We start from the raw sequence: 21268 nt of genomic DNA on the forward strand, positions 1-21268 counted from the left end.
TAATAGTTTTTCAGAAAATTAATTACAACTTTTCTAACACAGGTGGAACTCTCTTGCTCCCACTGCTCCTCTCAAACCAGAGATCTAAAAAACCAAACACATTTTTAAGTTGCTGCATGTCAAGCAAAATAAGTGTAAGGCCCAGCAACAAAAACTACTACCGGTAGTTCGTTTTCCATACTGTTTACAATTGAGACACATGGGGTCACTCTCCTCCTTTCTGAAGTGTTGATGGAGAATTGGTCTTTGAGCACTCAGTGGAAATAAAACTGGTGGCACTTTGTCAAGGTCTTCTTGAATAAATAGCATTTTGGCTACTATTGCTTTCTAAATGACATGTGATTCAATAATACAGTAATGTATTTTTTGTATGCCCAGGTAGTGTTCAAATCTATGGGCTTTTAAAGAATGATCCTCCCCACAGCTTGCCAACATTGCTGATTAAAACATGGGTAACTGTTGAGACAACCTCCTGTAAGATTTTTGTTGTTTGTGCAATGAACAATTATCACACTCCTTGTCCCAAAACATTAGAATGTTTTTTGTTTTTATTTTACAAAAAGATGCTACTAAATGTAATTTTATTCATATTACAAAAAAACCAAAACAGAAATATGCACAATATATTTGCATCATTACAAGCGCAAAGATAACAGACGGAGAGGAGTCGACGGTGAATCAGAATGAGGCACATGGGGATTACAGCTGTGTGTCTCTCACGATCCAAACCGACCCACCAGCTTGCCTTGATCATCCAGATCCTTCTGAACCTTCTTCCGCATGTAGAAGATGGGACAGTCTCGGCTGCAGGAGTCAGGAGGGACAGTGGTTACTGGGTGTGATATTCAGACAAATGCTGCAGTATATATATACCAGTGGTTCTCAAACGTTTTCACATCAAGAACCCTAAACGGACACAAATTAGACCACAGACGCCCATTTGTCCTCAAGATTTTGTCCCAGGGGACCCCATCTGACAAGAAGATCTTTGCTTTTAGATGTTTTATTACAGAAAGTGTATGAAACCCATGACCAAAATAGCCACGCATCCTGTCATTATGTTACTTATGGATGGAATTATAGTGAAACTAAATGATTCCCCTTTTTGCTGGGGACCCCCTGGAACCCCCTAAAGTACCCCTGGGGATCCGCGGACCCCACTTTGAGAACCACTGTTCAACGGTTGTGATTGTATTCCACAAATCCAGTTGCTGTGCATGTGAGCATGTACCTGGTGCAGAGCACGTCCTCATGGAGGGAGCCTTGGCAGCGCTGGCACTGAGTCCACAGGCGAGAGAAACGCTCTTCTAGTGTATTAAGGTGAAAGATCTGTAATGCAGAGGACACTGTTAGCTCCCAACTAGAACCATTAACCTCTACTGCTGCTCCCCATGCACCTTTCTGTTGACAAATACAAAATTATGCCATGAGGAAATAACTATGAGCTCTACTGGAAGTAGTTTTTGTATAGACAAAATTATAATCTGTACTGTAACCTAAGATTGGTTTGATTGACAAGGGAATGGAAGTCATGTGGTGTTTAATTGAATGTGTTCTAATTTAATTCTACATCAAATCCCCAAAGGGGAACTCAAGCCTTTTTCAGCGTCTTTGGGTCATTGAAAAGCACTATACAAAATAAATGAATTATTATTATTATCATCATCATCATCATCACTGAGCTTTGAACACAGCCACCAGACGATATTATGACTTGTGCTGCTCATAACCACTAGGTAAGGCTGGACATGACAACCTCACATGTGATGAAACCCAACATTCCCAGGAAAAGAGACACTTCAGTCTTTACTTGACTTGAAACACTGTCAGTGTTGGCAGCTCATGTCAATACAATAAGCTCAGTGCTGGGGGCTATAGGGGTCTCTTAAACTGTCTAGACAGAAAAATAACATGTTAAAATATCAAGACTTATTCTAAAACGTGCATACCTCCTTTTGATAAAGTTCAGACTCCTTCTTCTTGCAGAAATCACACACAGCAGCTGCAAGGACAGCACATGTTAGACAGTGGCACATCTATAAAGCTCTTCTCATATCACTCCCGCCCACAGCTACCACAGATCAAAAACAGAAAACATGGTGACCTTCAGTTAGACTTGGAAATGAAGAGTTTGTTTTCAAGAAAACATCAATTTGATCGCGGATATCAAAAGTAAAACAGTCAATAGAGAATGTCTTACAAATATCTAGTGTGTGCCAACATCTACATGCCTTGATTATGTTCTTTATCCCTATACCTGTCTATCAACTGTGTTTAAGCTCAATAAACACAGATCTAAATTGACTGGAATTTGTCCCATTTCCAGCACATGAAATGTGGCAGCACACGTTGACTGGAAAGCCTGTATGAATGCAGTGTTCACACACCATCCGTCTTGAGCACAGCTTTGCAGCCGATACAGGTGCTCCTCTTCTGGGCAAACGCCATGAGGCCCCCGATCTTCGAGGTCAACACTGTCTTACAGCGCGTGTGGTCCCCCTCTGGAAAACAAGGAAATCAGCAAAATGATAAAGAAAAAAAAAAGAAAAAAGATAAGACACGGTTAGTTTCATCTAATTTCTTTAGCTAGCATGTATCCATCATGCATTCTAGGAACACAGGGGGATCGGGAATTTGTTAGATCTGTTGTCTGGACACTGCAGCTTTGACACTTGCACTCCCTGCTTATAATGTTCCACAGGATCACACTTACGTATGTTGACATGTTGAAGGCCTTACTCACTGATGGAGGTTAATTCATTTTAAACAAGGGAACCTGTCACAGTTGCAACATTCTGTTGGATGCAGCATGCATTTGATTGATCCTACTTAAGACATTGATTATGCATGCATCAACTAAACTGAGCGTGATTTATTTAAAAAATTTATCGGCACTCTATCAAGTTTTTGTGATGAAAACATGTTGTTACGTTTGAGCCTTGGGATCCCTGCACATCATTTGCAGTGGCATACATGTATTACGACTTAAGTGTGATCCTGGCATTAGTACGGTAAGTTACTCTGGCTAAGAGCATCATCTAATTGCCTCAGATGTCAATGTGAGAATGTACAGTGTGCGTGCGTGCGTGTGTGTGTGTGTGTGCGTGCGTGTAGACTCACTGAGTAGGATGCTCTCTGCTTTGCTTTCCCCAAGGATGGGCTCAAATATTCTCAGTAGTGGCTTGGACAGCTGCTGCTCCAGGTAGTACTGTGTGTCGATGGGAATGTTGTTCTCCAGCACGTAGATGGGGTCCTGCAGCAGCGTAGGACACAAGTGAACACACACACACACACACATCAGCACACAGAGGTTCACACAAACACACGTGTTCGTTTGAAAGTGACGCAGAAATAAAGCAAACACGGATGAGCACAGATGGCAGCAGGACAGACCTCGGACTTCATATACGCGGCCACTCCCTTTGTAGCCTTGATGATAACGTAAGGAACTCTGTCTCCCAGGTTGGGGGCGCTGCCTGCGTCTCTTTTCCTCATCCTGTCAAAACACAAGCATTAACAGAGAAACCGCTCCATGACTGCCGTCTTCACAACCAATTCAATCAGTCATGGAGACGGGGCTCTTGTCAGATCACCAACCCGAACTATACATTTGTCTGTAATTCACTTTCCTGGTGAAGAAATCCCCATTTATGATACGTTGTGTTTCGCGTGGATGTTTTTGCTGTTATTTCTGTATGGCATCTTTGAGGGCCATTTCAAATGAAGCCTCTCACCTGGCGGCCAGCTCCACGTGGGCCTGCTTGTTGGCGTACTCCGTGGTGGTGCGGGTCAGCTCCTTGGTGATGACCAGCTGGCTGATGTCGATGCGGTTGCACAGCAGGTCTGAGATCACTTCTTTGGCATGAGCCACGGCACCCTGGGGATCCCTGAGGAGATCACACAGTGGGCGTGTTTACACTCACACTGTGCTCAAGACATGACAGCTGATGCCTGTCATGTTACAGCACCTTTAACTGAATCAACTGAAATATAATGGCCAACATCTGCTTCATGCTGTATGTGTGTACCGGTCTATGAGGATGTTCTGCAGACAGGTGTTAATTAAGTTGGCCACCAGAGGGCAGTTGTCTCTGCGGACCGTCTCGATGCCTTTACAGTCCATCTTGTCATGCGTGTCTGGACTGGAGGAGAAATATAGGCCTGCATAGCGCTTCTTGTTGATCAGCAGGTATGGATAATACACCTGTAGAAGTGACAAAAAACAGGCTTTCATCAGAGGAGGACCCAGAGCAAAATTGTCCTTTTTTTCTTCTTCTTTTTTGTCTGTCCCCAGATCAACTGTAATGTCAAACTCCGTCTCACTCTCTCTCTGCTTCTGAAAGACAGCATTTGGCCAGGAGACAAGACACAAGGCTGCGGTTCATCACAAACACTAACTTCCAATGTCTCAACAAAATTACTGGGACAAATGTCTTGATGGACTGACTCACAGTTTGTGAATAAGAAAAGTTTTCTTAAAAACCTGAACAACCATTACACATCACTTCACTTGATAATGAAGCAGTACCTTCTCAAACTCCAGTTTGATTGGTGGGGTGAAATGGGAGGACACCCATGCTGCAGCCTCTCTGCCCACATCCATGGCGTCTTTCACTGTGGCAACACCCAGTTTGACCATGACCGAGTCAGTGTCGCCATAAATTACCTAAAAAACACACACCAGTAAAGGGAAGGCACTGACAGGGTGCTCTAGGCTTGGGCAGTATCCATTTTTCCATACCTTCCTGACATTAGACCCTGGTATACGGTATATAACGGTATTAGTTTCATCAGCGGGGGTGGGGGGCGAGTAACCAGTGTTGTGTTGTGTTAAGTGTTTCTTTTCTACCTCCAAGTAATTATTTTGTTGGCGAGGTTCCTGTTGTAAATTCATGTCCATCAATAATCAATAAAAGAAACTTCTATTAGCCCTTTCACTTCCCACCCATTTTGTGTCTAAAATGCAGGAAGTAACACAGGTGCAATCAAAACAGGAATGAGGGCCCCAGCAGTTCCTAAGATATCGCGCCAACGAGAATGGGACTGCTGGATGTGAGGTCACAATGACCTTGAACTTTGACCACCAAAATCTAATCAGTTCATCGTGGAGTCCAAGTGGACATTTGAATCAAATTTAAAGGAACTCCCTCAAGGTGTTCCTGAGATATTGTGTTGCAGGCCACTATCTAATCTAAAATGCAAAGACAATTTGTCAGATATCACCTTGTAATAGGATAGAAACAAGACAAACTGCATTAGTCAATATTAAATATCGACTAATGGCTACGGTAATATTAATAGTGTACCGTCGCCACGTTTTCCTCACCTTAGCATCAGCTTGATAGCCATTGGTAATGGTGTACTTGGTCTCCACCAGCTGTTTGGTTTGCTCGATCATCTGCCGTCCAAAGCCAGTAACACTCTGGGGGGGGGGGGGGGGGGGGGGGGGCATAAAATTCTCTTTAGTTGATCCTTAAACACAATCTGTAATTTTGAAGTAAGCTTTCATTGGCCATACAGCACACTCCTCTAAGGTTGTTGATTGTGCTTTGAAGTCAGAGAAGCGCAGATCGAAATGATTAATCAACTAGTGCACTTTGGTAGCCAATCACACACATGAAAAATCACCTGGGAGGGACTGAATGGGAATGCCATGACAGACAGGAAAGTGGGCAAGTCCTGTTACATCTGTGCATGGGAGGTAAGAGGCTGAGCATGGCTTCATTTAGGATGAATGAAAAATGGTGGTACCGTGCATGACTTGTAAGCACTTTATAATCATTCAACTCAACCCTAACCCATCATACAATGTGGATATCAAATGCTTGAGTTTGTGTTTTCCTTCTGTGTGTAAACAGGATTCCCTCCATTGAAAAGTCCAGATTTTCCTCATCTTAATTTACTGGCTGGATTTGAAGACTTTGATCAATGCTCTACATGCAAATCTATGCTAGTAGTGGCTGGGCCAACATAACTGCCAACAAGGCAATATAACAGCTAATATCACAACATGTAAACTGATAGTGGGCCTTCAACACCATGCGATGTGATATCTGCATCAGGCCTAAACAATATAATTATTCCATTCTGTGCAAGTCCCAACGTTTATCAACCAAGAAACCAAGGATAAAGCTCTCACCTGGGAGATCTCCAGACAGGGCAGCCTGCCCACCTGGGCCCCTGTAAAGCCATAGACAGAGTTGGCACTGATCTTGAGGGCCAGCTGTCGGCCATCTAGCACCTGCTTCTTGAAAGGGTCCGTTTCATTCTTTAGCTCAGCCTTGGCCCTGTGGACAGACAGTGGGACAAGGTGAGAGGCCGGGTCTGGCTATGTCATGGGCACCAACAAGAAGTTATCATAGAGCTAGAGATAGTTTTGCCACCGTTTAGAGGTTTTTAGAGATTGTACTTTGGAGCGGTATTAACAATTTTGAATATATTCGGACGGATTGCGCGTCATTTCAAATTCGTTCTGACATGATTTTTGCAACAACAACAAAAAGACAGCCCTAGAATCTAGCCTGCTTGACACAGAAGCAGCTTGCGTTTGTGTTTGTGGTGATCAGCTGGATTTCCTTCTCACTTCAGTTCCAGTTATTTTTGCTATGCATTTGGACTGGTGCCAACCTCTTCCTGGCAGACAGCAGGTTCTCCAGGATCTCAGGCAGAAGTCCTTTCCTCACGGAGCTCTTGACAAACTGGTCGCCGGTCGGAGTCTTGATGAAGTCTTCTGGTGACAGGCTGACCACACACAAAGCACGTCAAAGATTAGCTCACTCAAAATATACACATGGGCTAGAACCGAGTGGTCAACCTAGAACTTCAAATTGAGATGAAGAAATCCTCACCCCAGTCTCTCCGCTGAGCCTTTCTGAAGCAGGGTGGTGTAGCACAGATTGTGAGCCATCATGATGGACGGATACAAAGAGGAGAAATCCAGGGTGGCAATGGGAATGCTGTAGTACCTATAGAGACCAGGAGGAGGTGGTGGTGATGCAAAGTTATTTGAGAAGCATGCACCAATAAAACTGAGAAATAAGCACCAAGGGCAGAGTGGTTTCATACATATACACACATACAGTATATACACACAGCAGAAGTACACACCCTTTCTCTGGCTCAATGACTGTAGCTCCAGTGTAATCCTCTCCTCCTTCCGGCTTCACAACAGGCATGACCAGGTCCTGTTTCATGGCCTAACACACAGACACACGCACACGCACACGCACACACACACACACACTTACTGATTCCATCCATAAACCAGTATGCACCTAGCAGTAACTCTCCAGTGTGTTTGTGTTTTCCTTTGTTAAGCTAAATTCAGATTGCATGGCGATACCCCTCGGCGAGTCCTTGGAGCTCGGCGACAACTGCCCGCCCCCCATATCAGAGGCAAATCGGCGTTGGCTCGGCGCTCGCAAATCATCGCTCGATCGCTAACTGTCCAGATCTATTGGAACCCCAAAAAATAACATTTGAGATGACAGTAAACTTAAAAACTCTTGACTTTGAACCGATTCGGTAGAATGGCCCATAGCGTATGTTGTACGAGCGTGTGTGCGTTTAGAAATGAAGCCATGAGCAGACCTGTGTGAGACTGTGTTTTTGGATTCTCCTGGTGGAATATCTTGTCATGTGCGATCGATCCCCTGTCACCCGCTCGGTCACATAGTATTAAAACCACAACTACTTCAAGACTCTACAAGACAGCAAGTTGTGTGATGCGAACAGAGCAGCGATCTGACGACGTGGTCTAGTGTGTCCGTGCTTTTACCTGCCGCAGCAGCTGAGAGACCACTTTGATCTGCTGGCCTCTTGACAGCAGGTATGTGAGCGGCACGCCCGTCACTCTGGCCATCTCCATGTAGTTGATCACACACATGAGCTTCTGCAGCAGCCGCAGCGGGAGGTAGGCGTCTTTCAGGCAGTAGACGGCCAAACGCCGCCGGGTCTGCTCGTTGCCGTTCTGAGGTGGAGGAACATGCGGAGATGCACTTTATTCAGCCAGCAAAGTCATGGTGATTTAAGGCTTTTTACTGAGAATTATTAAGGACGCTGGAACTACTTGATGTTACAGGTTGGCAGCGAAACAGTGATATCACCTGGAATTAGAGATGGTAGTTTCTATACACAATACACATTTTATCATACTGCTATGTAAAGTGGTAATGTCAATGATATTTACAATGCATTACAGTGATAATAGGAAGGTTTCTAATTCTCTTCAGGAGACGCTACAAAGGGGGTTTCAGAGCTCATAATGGCTTTTGCACCATCATTACATATTGTCTATTACACTTGAATGCCTTAACACATTCACACAGAAGGCATTCATGAAACGCAGTCAAAAGCGTGCCAACTGCAAATCATTTGACTTTTGCTATTGCCAATGTTTTCATCTACCTTTTGCAATCTGAATTTAGACTGGATTTCAGCAGCGCAGCTACATAATCCAAACATACAAAACATTGATGAATGAGGTGTGTTTAAGGAGGAGTCGAATCATGAACTACACTGTGTTTAGCTCTGAAGGATAACGCCTTCAGATGCCACGGGCCCGCTGGTCTGTGCCTTACCTGCAGGCCCGCTGCTCTGTGCCATACCTGCAGGTCAGTGCTCTCAGCTCTGTGCCTTACCTGCAGGTCAGTGCTCTCAGCTCTGTGCCTTACCTGCAGGTCAGTGCTCTGTGCCTTACCTGCAGGTCAGTGCTCTGTGCCTTACCTGCAGGTCAGTGCTCTGTGCCTTACCTGCACGTCAGTGCTCTCAGCTCCGTGCCTTACCTGCAGGTCAGTGCTCTCAGCTCTGTGCCTTACCTGCAAGTCAGTGATGATGGAATGTTGCACATCCTCCTTCTGTTCCTGCAGGAAGTGGAAGCTGACGGCGTTCAGGGTGTATGAGCGCAATTTATAGTCTCTGAGGAGCACCTGACAGACAGAAACAGCCGTCAGACTGTGTACTCACAGCATACAGTGTTAAGTTGTTGTGGTCTCATAGAAAGAACCAAAGGTTTCATACAAGGTGTTCAGTATCTGCTGTTCTCTCACATGTTTACTGTATGTGTCTGTGCGTGTGGCTGCATGTCAGTGGGCTAAAGCCGAGATCAACTCTGCACCTCATGCCAAAAAGCTCAAGAAGATTCAAGCAGGGGAAAGCGTTGTTGAATGGTGGTATTGTCAGTGAACTATTCTTAAACCATAGGTTTAAATTACAATGGGAAGTACTGACCTGCAGCAGGTCCAGCTGAACCCGGCCCTCCATGTTCATGATCTTGTTCTCTCGGCGGCCCATCTGCTTGCTCTGGAAGGTCGAGTCTCGCAAGACCGACTTCATGAATCGCACTCGGCCAAGGTACGGAAACATATGGGCCTTAACACAGAGGAATACTTATTCATCAGTCAGCGGGAGAGAAGAAGACCCTCCAACCAGAAAGGGGAGATCTGAAGTATTTTTCTATTATAAATACATTTTTCTAGAAGCAGAGGGAAATAAACAGCTGACCCACTAAGCTAACAGTAGGCTGAAGCCCTTTTCAGACATAGTTCCCAGTAAATTACTGGGATACCCTTTCAGGGACCACTAGTTTGAATTGAATTGAATTGAGTTTATTGTCATTGTATACACAATGAAATTGAGGGTACCCCTCTCATATTCAGTGCAGTTAAAAAGCATTTCATAAACATTAAAAACAGAAAATAAAAAGAGTCAAAGCCTATCTACCTATTAAAAAGCATTCATAAACATTTAAAAACAGATAATAAAAGGGATAAAAACCTATCTATTTATACATTTAGACTAAAACAACGGCACACACACAGACACATCACAAAAACAAACAACCAACATCTAGGTATTGCACATCCGTATTGCACAGCCATTTTTAAAGTGCATCAGAACTTTGCATTGTTAAGTGCAGTTACAGCTTTTGGATAAAAGCTGTTTCTCAGTCTGTTGGTTTTGGTTTTCAGGGCCTGAAAGCGCCTCCCTGAGGGCAACAATTCAAACAGGTGGTTGCCGGGGTGGGATGTGTCTTTGATGATGCTACGGGCTCTCCTGACTGAGGCAGCGTGCGTTGTAAATGTCCTCCAAAGAGGGAAGAGGGCAGCCAGTGAGTTTCTGGGCAGTGTTAACCACCCTCTGGAGTGCCTTTCTTTCCGCTGCGGTGCAGCTCGCGAACCACAGTGAGATACCGTAGCTCAGCACTGACTCAACAGAGCATCGATAGAAGGACACTAACAGTTTCTCTGTTAGGTTATTCCTCCTGAGTACCCTCAGGAAGTACAACCTCTGTTGCGCCTTTTTCAGCACTGCCTTTGTGTTTGTTGACCAGGACAGATCCTCCCCGATATGAGTGCCCAAAAACCTGAAGTCTGTGACCCTCTCCACTTCGTCGAGGAAAGAATAAAGCTTGCACACTGCAAGGCTCCAGGGGCCAGTTGCACCAAGTGCAGTCTTAACTATGCCTGGTCGTAACTCCTACGTCGGTCTTAGTTAAGACCAGTCTTTAGAGTGGATTTACGCCTGTTGCACCAACAGGGTTTACGTCTGGTCTTAACTACGCTGGTCGTAGCAATGCGCGTCCATGTGAATTGCCGGGGAATGCCCCCTGATTGGGCCAAAAATGTGCCTCGCGCCGTCACCCACTACTGTATGTGCGTCACTACACCCTCCCTTCCTCCCACCCCCCTCCTCCTGTGGAAGCCCCGGGGGAAAATGGCGGCGGCGATTAGTGCCAGGCAGTCTGAATGAAATTGAATGTAACGTTCCCAATTCTATGTATTAAATTCTAAAAAAAGACCCTCAACATTTGGGAAGGCTAAGCCACACAACTAGTTCGTTATAATCGAACGTCATGCTTCGAAGGCGACTTTACGACGATGAGGACGGTAAGGACTCAATTACAGCAGGTCTCCGCTGAGACTACCACGGAGATATCGGTACAGGCAGGCACTTCATTACGCCGCCACCACCACAGTGGTGTCGTCTGCAAATACACTAGTGATTTTCACTATTCACATTATGTGCTATGCTGCTACATTCAGGGATATTTCCATATTGCATCCATTCACACATGCCATGGCAATCCCAGGATAGATGGGGCAAGAGACAGTCCAGGGGAGGGGGGCAGCTGTGGAGAGGTGTCAGAAGTGTCCCATTGTCTTTCAAAGCAACTCAGGGGCCCTTTACACGAGGACAGCTTCTGGAAGAAACGACATAATAGCGTTTCCTTCACAGCCATGTGAAGGAAACGCTCCCTGTTTACATGAGCGCTGTTGAATCTTTAAAACGCCGTAATGTACATGCCAGGTCGCTAGGTGGCAGTGTGATCACCTTATTCTTTGCCCATACAAGGACGCTTCTGCATGACGTCATTTCGTAATCGTCTTTCCGGTTTTAAACACGGAAGTAGAGTACGCCTACCGCAGTCATTTAGACTTGCCAAAAAGCTGTTTTCAAGCTAAAAAAAACCCCAAACTGTTTTAAAGTTTTAATATTTGTCGGGTGAGAACGTAACATATATGTGACCAGTTTATCAGAATAACGCCTATTGGAAATCTTTAACGAGCAGTGAGGACCGGGAGCGCTGACTGTGCTGACACCGGTCGGACTAGCCATCTGTCAAACCCTAATGTGTAGTTAGGCTACTGGCAGTGAGAAAACACTGTCAACGTGCTTTTGTAACTAACGTTAAATGCCGACCGGGTACAGCCATCGGCTCCTCGCAGCAGTAACGTTATGAACATGTAATTGAAGTTGGCCGCAGTGTAGCTTAATTCTGAATGTTGCCAAACTTCATTCATACTGACGTTTTAATTTGAAAATGGCCGCCAACTCGCGCACGGCTATGGCGCAATCACGTGTGTCGCGTGTTCAGGCACGTCAGAGTTCCTGAAATGAGCCGTCTCAAGCGATTACATGGAATGCTCAGCGGGGAGCGTCACCAAGAATTTCACTCTGGAGGGTGGTTTCAAAATGTGTCGTTTCCTAAGTGCAAATTCGCCGTCGCCGTCTAAAAGGGAGGCACTAACGATAAAATAATTCCCCGTCACCATAGGTAACCGTCCTTGTGTAAAGTGCCCCTCAGTCAAGTTGCAGAGTGGGGGGGCGTAACCCTTTACATGCCCTTCCCTGCAATGTTACTAGCCTGGGTAAACGCAGCCCCCACGTGACCTGCTCTCAGACCTGCTCTCAGTCACCTAAGCCACTTCTTAACATGCAGTGGAATCCGTATTATAACCTGCTCCTAGCCGGTTGGCCTGCATGTTAAACAACAATTAGCCGGCCTACGCGCACTCCCGCGACTCCGTATCTTATCTACCTCGACCACCGGTATAAGATCCGCTTCCACGCAATCGCACCTCATGTTAAACAGTGGCAGGTCATTATCCGCAGATCTGAGTGGGCGGGTGTGACTCACTTCACTTCACTTCACGTTCACTAGTTTATTAATTAATGAATCGTTCGGGCAATCGCTTATATCAACGTGCAAACTCACGGTTTCCTCAAGTGCTGCAAAAAGGGCTTGAATTGTTTGGCCGTGTGGTCCCAACGCGCTTCAGCTGCAGCCAGGCAGCCAGGTCCATTGCATCAGGAGGGACGCTTACTGCTGCTTGCTTGCTCCCATGTCAGAAAAAGCCTAACTTTTGTGGAGAGAAATACATTGAAAACTAGTCAGATATGACTTGAAATGCCACTTGTAAAATAAATCACCCACAGTGATTGACGACAGTCCGACCACTATTTTGACTGGGCGGCTTTATGTAACCTAGGCGAAGCGCTCATTTTTGGCACATTGCCACCCCTCGTTGGAATGGACTCCGTTAAAACGGCACGTTTTTTGAAGTCTCCAGATTTGTCGCTAACGTGATGCAGCCAATTCTATTGTGTGAGGCAGGCAGTGTTGTGTGACTGTGCGTCCACACTGCGGAGAGGATAGGAGCTGACGGACTGATAGGCTATCAAACTTTTGTGGGGAGAAATACATTTAAAACTAGTCAGATATGACTAGTTGCCACTTGTAAAATAAATCACCCACAGTGATTGACGACGGTGCGACCACTATTTTGACTGCCTCATAGCTAAAGCTGTTTCCTATCACATTTCTTGTTTTCGACCCCCCCCCCCCCCCCCCCCCCCCCCCCCCCCCCCCGGCCGCCCACTGGCAGAAAAAACGGCTCATATCCAGTTGTTTCTTAACAAAGACCCCTCATGTTTAGAAAGGCAAAACCTGAAAATATCCTGTTCTCTCTAGCTGGACATGATCCAGAGTTCATGTTTAAAAGGCACTCTAGTGACTGAGAGCAGGTCTGAGAGCAGGTCACGTGGGGGATGGGTTTACCCAGGCTACAATGTTACAGCTGGCATTCAGACATCAGCCATGCAGGGATATTCTCTGGAATGTCACTGTGGTGGGAAATCAACGGTCCAGAATTCCCCTGGATATATCAATTCCTGCTTCCATTCATACATGATCCCATGCAGGAACTGTCCCAGGACATGATGGGAAAGGCTACATGTTTGAAACGGCCTTTAGACTCTAATTAAGCATTGATACATACCATATCAAATGAATCTTTATCTACCAGGAACTTTTCAGAGATTGGTATTGCTTGAAACGTGTGAATGAATGTGGCTCTGTCTAACCTTTAGTGTAGTCGCTCTGTTGATCAGGTATGGGAAGTCAAAGTTCTGGATGTTGTATCCAGTGATGAGGTCTGGGTCCACCGTCCTCACAAAGTCCGCCCAGCTCTGCACACACAGACACAACCACACACACACACGACAGGCCAACAAGGAAATCGGAAACAGTTGAACAGAGAACAAGGAAAACATGGCTGTTTTTCAATGCATTAAAGGAGCCAAAATAATAGACTGTATAAAATATATGGACGTAGCCATGCATCATCACCCATTGGTTTTTCGACTTCCTTTTTTCCGCAGCGCGGCCTGCTATTGGTCCATGATCAGTGAGCTGCGCGATCATGCCCCACCACATAGTCTTTTTTATCGTATCTTTTACTCGTAATTGGACTAATTTGGAATTTACAAAATTAACATCATACTGTATTGAAGAAGACTTGAAACTGGCGATTTAGACCATAAACTCGTTAGTTAAGTGTTTACTGGGGCCATAAATCAATTGAGAAGTACGGCCTTTTTCCCATCCACATCCATGCAACCGGACATCTTTTTGCTGCCAGTGGAGTTGGCCCCTGCTGGCCAGTCGAAAGAATGCAGGTTTAAGTTGCTTCCGCATTGGCTTCACTAACAGAGCTATGAGCTAGACCCGTGGTAAAAATACACTGAAGCCTGTGTGTGCGTGTACCTGAAGCAGCTCTTTCTCCTCCGTAAAGCAGCGTATCTGAGAGCCTACGATGCTGGCGCAGGACTGCAGGGTGAAGACGGTGCGGATGAACGGCTCCGTCTCGCCCTGCCTCTGCACCATGGATGCTATCTGAATCACAGGGTCTTTGTCTGCTTCTGGGAAGATACCTGGGGGGGAGAGGGAGAGAGAGACAGGGACAGATAGAGAGAGAAAGCATGTCTGAGTCAATCGCTGCAGTCTGCATATATTAAAGAAAGGAAATTAATAGACAATTTGGGATATAAAATTATAGTGTAGAACATGTGCATTCGTATGGTCTTTCTGTTGTAATTTCATGTAGCAGTGGTACTAAGGTCATTTTAGTTGATGTATAACTCTTGGTTCCACCAGTCTCTGCTTTGACCCCAGTTATGTTTCTAGTGAAGGCTGCAGTGCTAAAGATTATTTTCTTTATCACTACTTCATAATTTATTTATTTTTTAATTAAAGTTAATTTCACAGTCTTGAATAGCAGGAATTGTGTTTTGCTTGCTGTACGATAATAATGGCAGTAGATAGAAACCCACCTTTTCTTCCAGCACACTCAATGTCAAAGCTGAGGACTCTGAGTGGTGCAATCCTCTGCCACTCTCCCTCTGCTGGGTGACTGATCAAATCTGTCCATCCAACATCCACCTCGTACTGACACAAGGACACCTGAAGGACAGAGAGAGGAGGAGAAAGGTCATGCTTGGTCATCTGGTGAGAGACTTGTGGCAGCATCGAGCTACTGGGGAGAAATAAAAACAACAAAACATCCCACCTAACAGAAGCAACAGAACGATGACGGATGCATGATGCCATGCAGCAGAGCAGGTAAGACATCATCTAGACTGACCTTGCTGGGGGAGTCACGAACCGCGTCCTCCCTCCGCTCCTCACGCACTCTGTACTTGCTTTTGGGAAGTTCGATCCAGCAGCATCCCACCACATCACAGTCCACCATAAACCTGGCAAACACACAGAGGCTTGTGAAGCTAAACATTTCAGCTTTGGGGTTTACTAGTCAACTTTTCTCTGCAGAAAGCCAGTGGCAGCTCTACACAAGGTGTGTACATACAGTACATATTTTAACTGGGTTTCCATGGCTTCTTATGACCTACAACCACATTTTGTATGACCAAAATTTGTGGGATTTTAATGGTGCCACTGCATATACAAGGAAAACGCTAACTTAAGAATATGACTAAGAAATTACACAGAAAAAAACAAAACTGCAAACAGCATGTTTTACCTTCATAAACATAAATGAATGATATGAACAGTAAATTAATTAAAATAAACATGTATCAACTTTGTCTAAATAACTTTGCCTATAAATAACACTATAATATTACATACATATAAGCTGCATTTTCTTGGCATATCATGCCTTTTTTGGATAGCTGCTATACACACCACAGCTTTCATTAAGCTAGCTTCCAAGGCAGCCAGACAAATCAACGCCTACAACAATTTACAAATTGTATAATTTTTCTAGGATTTTCATGGCAGACTGGCTTGTTCAGGAGAAATCTGGGAAGAAAGTCCATCTGTGCGTCTAACCATATTTACCAGATGTGTATAGCAGAACCTAAGACAGGCATGCAGATACACATACCTGATTTCAAATTCAATGTTGGCCTCATAGGAGTGGTAACCCTGGATGGGGAAGGGTCCGAACTTAAAGCCCAGCTCAAGCAGTCTCTTTGCAGGGGCGATGAGACGAGGCATCGCCATGGTGATCCGCAGAAAATCCTGAATTCGCTTCCCATGGTAACCGTACATACCTGGAGGGGAAGAAAACATGAGTGAATACGATGATAGAGGAATACACTGACTATCACTATGCAACATGAACAGTGGTAGCAGTTTCACGTGTGTATTCATAATCAGGTATCCTATGGTGCATTATACTAAGGCTAACTACACTTGTCAGCATATACACCACAGCATACTAAACAAAATGGAGACAAAAGTACAGCTGGTACCAATATAGGTTCGCACACCTTTTCATGGGTAAATTTTCAAAACTTTTCCATGACTTTTCAAGGATCCATTATAGAATTTCCATGTAATCTGAGGCGGTGACTCTGAATCAATTCCAGAGATTATCACCACATCGTGGGGCGGCTGTAGCTCAGGAGGTAGAGCGGGTCATTCGATTCCCGGCTCCTCCAGTCTGCATGTCGAAGTGCCCTTGGGCAAGACACTGAACCCCAAATTGCTCCCGTTGGTGTGCCAGCACCCTGCGTGGTAACCTGCCGCCATCGGTGTGTGAATGGGTGAATGTACCTACTAAAGCGCTTTGGATAAAAGCGCTATATAAATGCAGGCCATTTACCATTTACCATTGATCACCACACTGGACAAATAGGACACACCTCTTTATGTTGGATTTTTATGCTTAAAGAGTCACTGCATCACATGAAAGCTATTCTAATAAACGTGAATTCTCCATAAAATATTAATATAAAATACAAGAAGCACTAAAATCCAATAAAAAGAAGTGTGTCCTGTGTAGTAATAATTTCTGCTATTGAATGGAGTCACTGTGTCACATTACATGGAAGCTATTGAAAAAAGAGAAAGAAATAATAATGTTCCATAAAAATGAAAAAAAAAATTGAAAATAGAAAAAGCACTTAAATTCCATGACTTTTCTAAAACTGTCAAGGATTGTGCAAATTCTATTACTTGTCCAGGCCTGGAAAATGAGATTTTGAAATTCCATGACTTTCCAGGTTTTCCATGACCGTGGGAACTAGGGCTGCGTTCAAAAAATCGATTCTTCCGATTTTTAATCGATTTTCATTTTAATCCTCGATTATCGATTCACATGTCCAGAGATCGATTTTTTTTTATTAAAAAAAAATAATAATTAATAAACAGGCTAAAATATTATGCTGTGTGTGGTAGTTGAAACATAGTTTCAAGTTGAGGTTTATTTATGTTTGTAGTTGAAACAAAAACATAAATACTGTAGGCTACATGAATGGAAATGTTTGATCATTAATATCTACTTTTAGAAATTATATAGGCTGAAATCAAATCACTGTGCATAATTGTGAAAGTGTCTTTATTGACAGATGAAAAGGCTGTTATTTACCCTTTGTCACAACCTGGTGAGTAAATATATGTGTAACTAAACAGGTCTGCAACTTTTTTTTCCATGTATCTACTTGGCTGGTTGGGAACCCCTATGTTACATAACTGGACAGTCATGTAATTCAGGGTACAGCTCAAAAAACACATTTTGGTATCACTAACCAAATCAATATTGAAATTGATCGAATCGGAATCGATTCGAATCGAAATTAATCGATTCGCAACCTTGTGAATCGGAATCGAATCGATTCTTGAAATTTGAACCAATACCCAGCTCTAGTGGGAACCCTGTACCAATCTTCTAAATTTACAGTGATAAATTGATCAAAGATCGTATTTGTGATTGGCTGAACAACTAACTATAGATCAGTGTTTATACATAGTTGTACTCACTCTCTTTGCGGACGATATCCACGGCCAACACTGTGACTGAGATGTTGTCCTTATTGGAGCGCATGTCCTTCAGCACAACAGAGTTCAACTCCCTCTTAAACTCACCCAGGTGGTCATGTTTGAACCCTTTTCAGAAGAGATAAAATGGCAGAATTTTAATCCCTTCAACAAATGAAGAAATTACATGATTTTTCTAATAAACAGAAAATGGGGATGAAGATCACTGATGTGAAGCCCTTGGGATAGAAGGCCACTCAAGAAAGTTAAATACTCAGAAGATGGAAATCCATTGAAATACTGAACCATATTAACCAATGTTTATTTATTCTAAACAAAGTGTATAGTGATTCCACTGCTGTCATCGAAAATGAACAAAGATTATAGTGTAAGACAAGGAAGTACTTACCAGTTGGTGCAGGTATGTAGAAGTAAGGGGCAAATCCATGGATGTGGCAACAAACGCTGTTGCCGCTGTCCGTTACCCCAAACATGCGAATGATTGGGACTTTACCCTGTAGCTGGCCGGGCATGCCAGCCACTGCCTCCCCTGGATGACACAGAAGAAGAAACTTTCTCATCTACAGCACTGGCACTGACTGACCAGTCTGGCAGTGTAAGTTCACCCCTAAAGCTCTTTTTTGTGATTAATAATTTTGTACATTCCCATTCAAAAAGCAATAACAGTAGACTTTTAAAAAGAAAAAAAAAGAAAGAAAGAATGTAGCTCTCAACGTGGAGTTCATGGACCCACAGCGGCCCAGGGGGCATCACTAGTGATGTCACTGAACTGAGGTCACAGACCACCGATGATGTCACAGGCAGAAAGTAGGTCATAGATCACCGATAACAGCAATTGTAATGTCATCAGCAATGATGACATCATCAGTGATCATTCAAGCCCTAAAGCTCTTTGACATAAAATAGTTTAGCTCAGTATCTTATGAAAAGAGCAGAGCAGTCCAAGTCCACTCCATTACCTAAATAGTAGTCGAGGTCAACTTGCTGAAACACCAAGGTATCAGAAGCTGGGTCCAGCGAAGGGGCGTGAGGTCGTCGCCAGCGAGGGTTAAGGTCTGTCGAGAAGTCACCTGACACAGAAGCAGGGGGTTAATACAGCAGTATAACTGAGAGGGCTATTATTTGCTGACTGTTCTGTACTGACTGCAAATTGGTACTTATTTCAAGTCACATACTGTTAACTCTTTTTTTTTATAGAATTATATGCCATTTACTTGACACAGTAATCTCTTAAATCAATCAAATGTGGAAACCCATACAACCTCAGCCTATGAATCAATGGTCACATTTGCGCACATTTCCCCCTGCGCCCAGGGGGAGGAGGGAGCCATGTCCCTCCCCTCCAAAGTGCTTTTCTGTGAGCCACTTACCTACAGGAATGACATCATGATGCCCTGCCTGCCCCTCCATCTCCTCCATTTCCATCTCCATCTCTGCTTCCTCAAACATGGACAGTTCCTCTTCGAACACCGACGGGCTGTCCTCCCATTCGCCACCCGGTCTCCCCCTCTTGGCCTGAGAAGCACCACCCATTACTGGGCCGCCGTTGCGTCTTTTGGGCTCCATGTCTATTATCAATTAAAGAAAAACTTAGTGGAATGTTGCAGGCAAAACTTAAATCACATTAGAGGATGATGGGCGAGGAGTTAGAAGGATAGCAGCTCACAATCACTGGTTAAGATGGGATAGTAATATAGTCTGATGATTGAAGTGAACACAAATGGTATGAAACACATTCAGCAGGAGGCAAACACATCAATAACAAATTCCTATTGTACGAGGTTGGGAACTAATCCCCGCCTGCTGTGAAACCCAAACAAAGGTTAGACAGAATAAAATTACAATGACTAAATGCAGGCCATTCTATATGCTTGACAAATCTGTAGTATATAGACTTACTGTGGATGAATAAAATAAGCAATTTGTGCCTCTTGAACATGCCTGATTACATTTAACCTGACCAATGATAAAAACAAATTGATGCTTCTGCCTAATGTAGCAAAAGAAACGTAGTATTATCGAGTTTGTTAGTTTCCATGTTAGAGAAACCACTTCTAAGTGTTGACTTTTCCTCACGATATAAGTATGATACAGTTAGTAAACAAAAAAGTGAAAGTGAACTAATTTCTGATACTTTGGATCCTGAATAACATGAATCCACCACAGAGTGCTATCCATATAGCTGCTAAAGGTTTTCCTACTTGATGACCTTGCATATCTGAATCTTAGTTCTCCAGTTAATCACTTTGGGAAGGAGCTGGTGATGAATGATCATAAGGTTTAACATTAATAGATGGCCCTACACCAGTGGACTTGCAAAGAATAACCCACTCAGGTCAATAGTAAGGCAAACTGCAAAATAACTCCTATAGTTATATATTTGATAGATTGAATCCTCCCATGACACCTTACAAAATATTTGAAAATGTTATCAAACAGGAGGCAGGGCGATTCAAGCAGCAAGAGGGAGGCATGGGGGTTACTGGGAGAGGGTCTCCACACTGCTGGACTTCTTGTTTAGCGTTAATGTTTGAGACCCCAACCAGTATGTAGCTGTTTTGTGAACGCCTTGTATCCAGGCTTCTTGTGTTGTTTCATTAACGTTACTCTCGTGATGACTGACAATGATTAACGTTATTATAACGTGTGTCGGCGTTAATGTCACACCTTAGTTTTGAGGATTAAAACGATAAAAGCCACAAAAACCTTTTGGGAATAACGCTACCTCGTGAACTTTGTGACGACATTTAATTTCGATCAACACCACCACATCGTCACCAACGTTAGCTAGCTGCCAAGCTTGTAAACAGAAAATAGCATGGTGTCAATTTCGACCAAATTATGTGACTAATGACAGTGAATCTGTGAAGACAGCTACCTAACGCTGGTGCATTTCTTCTGAAGTTATACATACCTTTGTTAGTGGCTTCTTAACAGCAGCCCTCCGTTGACAACAGCTCCCGCCAGTCTCCTTTAATTCATGAACTTTCACCCTGCAGAAAGCGCGGAAATCGTTTTCCGGGACACAACCAAGGAACATATAAAGAAGGAAGAGACACATCACTCACGTCACAGCGTTTGTATTTGCACTTGGGCCAGACAAGTGGGTCGGATAATGTAACAGGTCACAGGCTTGGTGCCGTTGGCAGATTAATAATCTTGGATACAGTAGAAAAAGAAGTGAGACGGTAAAACGTCGCTGCTCTTTCTCCAGGCAGGCAGTATTATGAAATTGAACAGGTTATGCTAGAGACCTTTAATATTAGAGACACCCCACTCCAGGCTCCTCCAATTGTAAGAAATGGAACTCTTCCGGTCTCCTAAATGGGCGTGATTATCAGTTTGTGATTGGCTGTCTGTCAATGCTATGAAACTTCATTGGCTGACCAGTCTCCTAAGGGGGGC

General features: G+C 44.0%; 1 protein-coding gene across 1 annotated transcript; it reads right to left on the reverse strand.

Moving 5' to 3' along the window:
- Positions 1-532: 532 nt before the first annotated feature.
- pold1 (polymerase (DNA directed), delta 1, catalytic subunit) lies at positions 533-20829 on the reverse strand. Its single transcript, XM_083649599.1, has 27 exons — positions 20778-20829; positions 19234-19431; positions 18823-18933; positions 18252-18392; positions 17846-17971; positions 15966-16134; positions 15204-15315; positions 14893-15022; positions 14327-14493; positions 13645-13749; positions 9229-9369; positions 8817-8927; positions 7778-7969; positions 7108-7196; positions 6849-6965; positions 6628-6741; positions 6140-6287; positions 5327-5422; positions 4529-4666; positions 4029-4204; positions 3735-3887; positions 3394-3496; positions 3121-3253; positions 2388-2501; positions 1950-2002; positions 1232-1329; positions 533-804 (listed from the first exon to the last, which is right to left on the reverse strand). The coding sequence occupies exons 2-27, from the start codon at positions 19427-19429 to the stop codon at positions 717-719; spliced, it is 3321 nt and encodes a 1106-aa protein (XP_083505725.1). The 5' UTR covers positions 19430-19431; positions 20778-20829; the 3' UTR covers positions 533-716.
- Between the last annotated feature and the right edge of the window lie 439 nt (positions 20830-21268).

The sequence above is a fragment of the Poromitra crassiceps genome, assembly GCF_964638095.1.
Source record: "Poromitra crassiceps genome assembly, chromosome: 13".
Classification (NCBI taxonomy): Eukaryota; Metazoa; Chordata; class Actinopteri; order Beryciformes; family Melamphaidae; genus Poromitra; species Poromitra crassiceps.

Bases quoted from the DNA above. Each gene is read 5' to 3' on its own strand.
- pold1 (XM_083649599.1), bottom strand. From the start codon at position 19,429: ATGGAGCCCAAAAGACGCAACGGCGGCCCAGTAATGGGTGGTGCTTCT. The intron at 18,393-18,822 runs GTAATGGAGTGG...TGTGTCATCCAG, and splicing joins TGACCTCGACTACTATTTAG to GGGAGGCAGTGGCTGGCATG. The intron at 15,316-15,965 runs GTATGTGTATCT...TGTGTTTGCCAG, and splicing joins AACATTGAATTTGAAATCAG to GTTTATGGTGGACTGTGATG.